Genomic DNA, 6,000 nt, shown 5'->3' on the forward strand with positions numbered 1-6,000 from the left:
AAATCTCATTTTCCATTCACTTGCCCATAGTTCTCATTTTAGCAAATCCTTTTGTAAAGAGAGTTCGTCCTGCTCTGACCTAATGACCTTACTTAACTTAGTATCATCTGCAAAAATAGAGATGTCGCTATTTAATCCTTGCTCCAAGTCATTTATAAAAATATTAAAAAGAACAGGGCCCAGTACTGATCCCTAGGGGACGCCACTGATTACCTTTGTCCAATCTGAGTATGATCCATTTACTAGTACTCGTTGCTCCCTATCTTTTATCCAGTTATTTATCCATGAGCTAACATTTTCAGCTATTCCCAGTCCCTTAATTTTGTGCATTAATCTATCATGTGGCACTGTATCAAATGCCTTTGCAAAATCTAAGTATATCACATCAACTGATTCCCCTTTATCTATATTTTTACTTACTTCCTCGTAGAATCTAATTAGATTAGTTTGACATGATCTATTTCTCCTAAAGCCATGCTGATTAGAACTCATAATCTTGTTTACACAAATATGCTCATCAATATAATCCCTTATAATCCCTTCAAATATCTTCCCCACTATTGATGTCAGACTAACTGGTCTATAGCTTCCTGGATCATCCCTGCTTCCCTTTTTGAAGAGTGGCACCACATCAGCTTTACGCCAATCCTGGGGTACCATGCCTGAGGATAATGAGTCTTGAAAAATTAAGAGTAAAGGTTTGTCTATAACAGTGCTAAGTTCACTTAACACCCTTGGGTGTATTCCATCTGGGCCTGGAGTTTAATTTACCTTAATATTTTTTAGTTTTTTCCTGATATCCTCTAAACAAAACCCAGTTAGTGGTATGGACTGGCATGTTCTATTCTGTTCCAAAGTATCATTCAATGGTTCCTCTCTTGTGTATACTGAAGAAAAAAACTGGTTTAGTACCTCAGCCTTCTCCCTGTCATTATTTATCATGCTACCCTCCACACATTTTAATGTACCTATATTATCCTTCTTAGATTTTTTGCTATTTATGTACTTAAAGAACCTTTTAGGGTTAGGCTTAGTTTTTTTATTTTTATTTTTATAACCATATGGTATGTATTGATATGTATATTTATTTAACAAATTTTTAAATATTATCCATTTATCCTCTGTATTTTTATTAGAAAATACATTGTCCCAATTTATATTATTTAATGATTTCCTTAAATCGTTGAATTTTGCTTTCTTGAAATTAAAAGTCTTAGTTAAGCCTTTAAAACACTGCATATGAAAAGAGATTTCAAATGTGACCATGTTATGATCACTGTTACCCAAATGTTCTTTAACTTCTATGTTTGATATTATATCTGTATTGTTTGATAGCACTAAATCCAATATAGCTTTACTCCTAGTTGGCTCCTCTATTAATTGTGACAAGAAGTTATCCCTGAGAACATTTAAAAATCTATCCCCCTTAGCTGAATTACTAGTTTCATTGGCCCAGTTTATATCAGGGTAGTTAAAATCTCCCATAATTACAGCACTGTTATTAGCAGCCTTACCTATTTGGATAAGTAGTTGAGTTTCCTCCGGGTCACTAATGTTGGGAGGCTTGTAGCATGTTCCTAGTAATATTTTTTTAGGATTTTTCCCCCCACTCTTTATTTCAACCCACAGGGTCTCTACATTGTCACTTGTATCATAAATATCTTCCCTTATTGTAGGTTTAAGGTCAGGTTTAATATACATGCAAATTCCTCCACCCCTTTTATTATTCCTGTCCATCCTAAATAATGTATACCCCTCTAAGTTAACTGCCCAGTCATGTGAATCATCCCACCAAGTTTCAGTTATACTGATAACATCATAGTCCTCTTCTGCAACTAAGAGCGTCAGCTCCCCCATTTTACCTGTCATGCTTCTTGCATTTGTTGTCACACATTTAATTTTCATGTGCTTTCTGCTGCTACTTGGTGTACTTTCCTCTATACTTTCTAATGTGACATTTCTTAAGTCATCCCTTCCTTGAGATATTAAGGGAGTGACATATTCAGAGACTGATCTCTCTGTTCTATTTTGTTCTAATTGACCCTCCCCCCCTTTGCCTAGTTTAAAAGGTTCTCTAAACGTGCTACCATCCTTTCCCCCAACACACCTGCACCCATGTCATTCAGGTGCAATCCATCCTTACTGTAGAAATTGTACCCTAGTGAAAAATCAGCCCAGTGTTCTAAAAAGTCAAACCCCTCATTTTTACACCATGTTTTTAGCCATGAATTAACAGACCTTAGCTCCTTCTGCCTTACTGAGTTAACACACGGCACTGGTAATATCTCAGAAAATATTACTTTGGAGGTCCTTAGCTTGCTACCTAACTCCCTGAAGTCATTTTTTAGGACTCTCCATCTCCCACTGATTCCTTCATTAGTACCAATATGCACCATGACTGCAGGATCAGACCCACATCCCTCTAACAATCTATCAATACGCTCCACAATATGCCTAACACGAGCCCCTGGAAGACAGCAAACTGTTCTATGTAAAGGGTCTGGATGACAAATTACCCTATCAACCTTCCTTATAATAGAGTCTCCTACCACCAACATCTGCCTCTGGCCCTGACTTGTATGCCCCTCTTCCATGACTGAAGGACTGCCCACCATAGTATGCTCCTCTTCCACAGCTAAAGGACTGTTCACTATACTAGGCAACACGGCCCTCTCTGACACTGCCACCCCTGAACTGATATCCCCAACATCTTCACTTAATCTTGCAAATCTATTGGGGTGTACCAGCTCAGAACTGGCCTGTCTCTTCCGCTTACTTCGCCCTCTTACTGTGACCCAGCTACATCCTGGAGTCTCCTCATCTGAATCCTCCCCATTCCCACTGCTGGAACCATTAACAACCAGCTCAGTCCTATCCACTTCCCTTTCAAGTGTCTGAATTTCATGTAGTGTTGCAATTCGTTCCTCCAGATCCCCAATACGAGTTTCTAAAGAGACAATATGCTCGCACTTGCCACAAACATATAATCCCAGAAGCGGCTGCTCCAGTGATGCAAACGTGTGGCAAGCTGTACACTGAATGATATTATCACTGATTCTTAATAAAAGGTTTAACGTAAAAGTATAAAATAAATTTATTTCCCCTTGGTTACTCCAAAACCTTGTTTGCCTAACTACCTTGGTTAGCTAACTATTATACTTAAACAGACAATGTTACTTTAACAGAGAATCAATTCAGCAAGCCTGAAAGAGCAAGCTCACAGAGTAAATGTGCTAAATTTATAGGCTTGCAAGGCACACACAGGTGAAAATAATCCCACCCCTAATTACCCACACAGACAGAAAAAAAAAAAAAAAAAAGGAATGCTAGAAATAAAGTTATTTAGTTATTTCCTTTTTTTAAATTAAAAATGCAACCCTTGCAAAGCAAATAATTTAGAAAATAGCTTGGTTAACTATTATACTTAAATACATAGTGTGTGTGTGTAATGCATAGTGTGTGTGTGTGTGTATAATACATAGTGTGTGTGTGTGTGTGTATAATACATAGTGTGTATGTGTGTGTGTGTGTAATACATAGTGTGTATGTGTGTGTGTAATACATAGTGTGTGTAATACACAGTGCATGTGTGACATACAGTATATGAGACCTACCTTGTACCCACAGACATGCCCTACTTGTTCCTGCAGTTTCTCAGCTCCATCTGACTTACTTTCACTATTCTACTTCCCTGTTCTGTATGTCTCCTCCCTCCTTCCCTGTCTGTCTGTGCCCTCTGTAAGTTCTCCGACTCCTGCCCTCTCTCTACCCTCACCCCCTGCACTCTCTCTGTACCCTCACCCCCTGCACTCTCTCTGTACCCTCACCCCCTGCACTCTCTCTGTACCCTCACCCCCTGCACTCTCTCTGTACCCTCACCCCCTGCACTCTCTCTGTACCCTCACCCCCTGCACTCTCTCTGTACCATCACCCCCTGCACTCTCTCTGTACCATCACCCCCTGCACTCTCTCTGTACCATCACCCCCTGCACTCTCTCTGTACCATCACCCCCTGCACTCTCTCTGTACCATCACCCCTGCACTCTCTCTGTACCATCACCCCCTGCACTCTCTCTGTACCATCACCCCCTGCACTCTCTCTGTACCATCACCCCCTGCACTCTCTCTGTACCATCACCCCCTGCACTCTCTCTGTACCATCACCCCCTGCACTCTCTCTGTACCATCACCCCCTGCACTCTCTCTGTACCATCACCCCCTGCACTCTCTCTGTACCATCACCCCCTGCACTCTCTCTGTACCATCACCCCCTGCACTCTCTCTGTACCTCACCCCTGCACTCTCTCTGTACATCACCCCCTGCACTCTCTCTGTACATCACCCCCTGCACTCTCTCTGTATCCTCACCCCCTGAACTCTCTCTGTATCCTCACCCCCTGCACTCTCTCTGTATCCTCACCCCCTACACTCTCTCTGTACCATCACCCCCTGCACTCCCTCTGTACATCAGCCCCTGCACTCTCTCTGCACCCTCTGTCTGTACATCACTCCCTGCACTCTCTCTGTACATCACCTGCTGCACTCTCTCTGTACATCACTCCCTGCACTCTCTCTGTACATCACCCCTGCACTCTCTCTGTACCCTCTTTCTGTACATCACCCCCTGCACTCTCTCTGTACATCACCCCTGCACTCCCTCTGTACCCTCTCTCTGTACATAACCCCTGCACTCTCTCTGTACATCACCCCTGCACTCTCTCTGTACATCACTCCCTGCACTCTCTCTGTACATCACTCCCTGCACTCTCTCTGTACATCACTCCCTGCACTCTCTCTGTACATCACTCCCTGCACTCTCTCTCTGTACCCTCACCCTCTGCACCCTCTCTCTGTACATCACCCCCTGCACTCTCTCTGCACCCTCTCTCTGTACATCACCCCCTGCACATCACCCCCTGCACTCTCTCTGTACTCTCTCTCTGTACATCACCCCCTGCACTCTCTCTCTGTACCCTCACCCCCTGCACTCTCTCTCTGTACCCTCACCCCCTGCACTCTCTCTCTGTACCCTCACCCCCTGCACTCTCTCTCTGTACCCTCACCCCCTGCACTCTCTCTCTGTACCCTCACCCCCTGCACTCTATCTCTGTACCCTCACCCCCTGCACTCTCTCTGTACCCTCACCCCCTGCACTCTCTCTCTGTACCCTCACCCCCTGCACTCTCTCTGTACCTAACTGTGCCCTCACCCACTGCACTCTCTGTACCCTCTCTCTACCCTCATCCCCTGCACTCACTCATAAGTAATTAAATTCCCTATCCTCCTGGCTTGCTGTAATACATAAGAGCCATAGAACTGACTCAATCATAACTATATAACAGTAACTTATTTATAACCTTAAATAGATAAATAAAAACACAAACACAGTGTGGGAAAAGACCCGTGGGTCACATTTATTGTAGAACAAGAGAACCGGCTGAGGCAATGAGGCCAACTTATAACAGGTGGCAGCAATCTAGCTAGGAGAGTAAGCAACCCCCTGCTAGGAAGAAGGGCCGCACCAGCGAATGCCTACACAAGCAGAGCTTAGCTGCACGCAGAAAGTCTTAGGGAGTTCTCTGCATCTTTAGAATGGGGGAGGGACCCCCAGGCGCGTGCCTGCAGAGACCACCCTCCACTGCGCAGCCATCACTCTACCTCTGATGGCAAACCGGGGCGCAGACCAACCGCCACAAGAGACAGCCCAATAGGCATAGCTCTTGCCGCCACTCATAGGTGTAAAAAAATAGAATGCCTCAAATTACATAAGAACAGGTCAATGCCCCTCTACAGAAGGGAAGGTGCCCCCCTTCCCTTCTGTAGAGGCTCCTCTCAGCCGTTGTAATGTTCCCGTGTTCCACAATAAAACCTCATGACTGGCCTAAGAAGATCCTAACCTCCCTGTTAATCTTCTTACGGACCTGAAAGGCTGCCCTGTGGGACTGCATGTGTCGCCACTCAATTCTGGGGTGATGTTGGACCACCCTATTTTAGCGTGAG

The 6,000-nt window shown here is 44.1% G+C and overlaps 1 protein-coding gene across 1 annotated transcript in view; it reads right to left on the bottom strand.

Moving 5' to 3' along the window:
* Nucleotides 1-3,656, bottom strand: part of LOC128652783 (ICOS ligand) — a 238,756-nt gene extending 235,100 nt beyond the window's left edge. Inside the window, exon 1 of the mRNA XM_053705714.1 lies at nt 3,615-3,656. Coding sequence (XP_053561689.1) covers nt 3,615-3,631 — 17 coding nt within the window. The 5' untranslated portion in view covers nt 3,632-3,656. The remainder of the gene's footprint in view (nt 1-3,614) is intronic.
* Between the last annotated feature and the right edge of the window lie 2,344 nt (nt 3,657-6,000).

Source organism: Bombina bombina, chromosome 3, assembly GCF_027579735.1.
Source record: "Bombina bombina isolate aBomBom1 chromosome 3, aBomBom1.pri, whole genome shotgun sequence".
In the NCBI taxonomy this organism is placed as follows: Eukaryota; Metazoa; Chordata; class Amphibia; order Anura; family Bombinatoridae; genus Bombina; species Bombina bombina.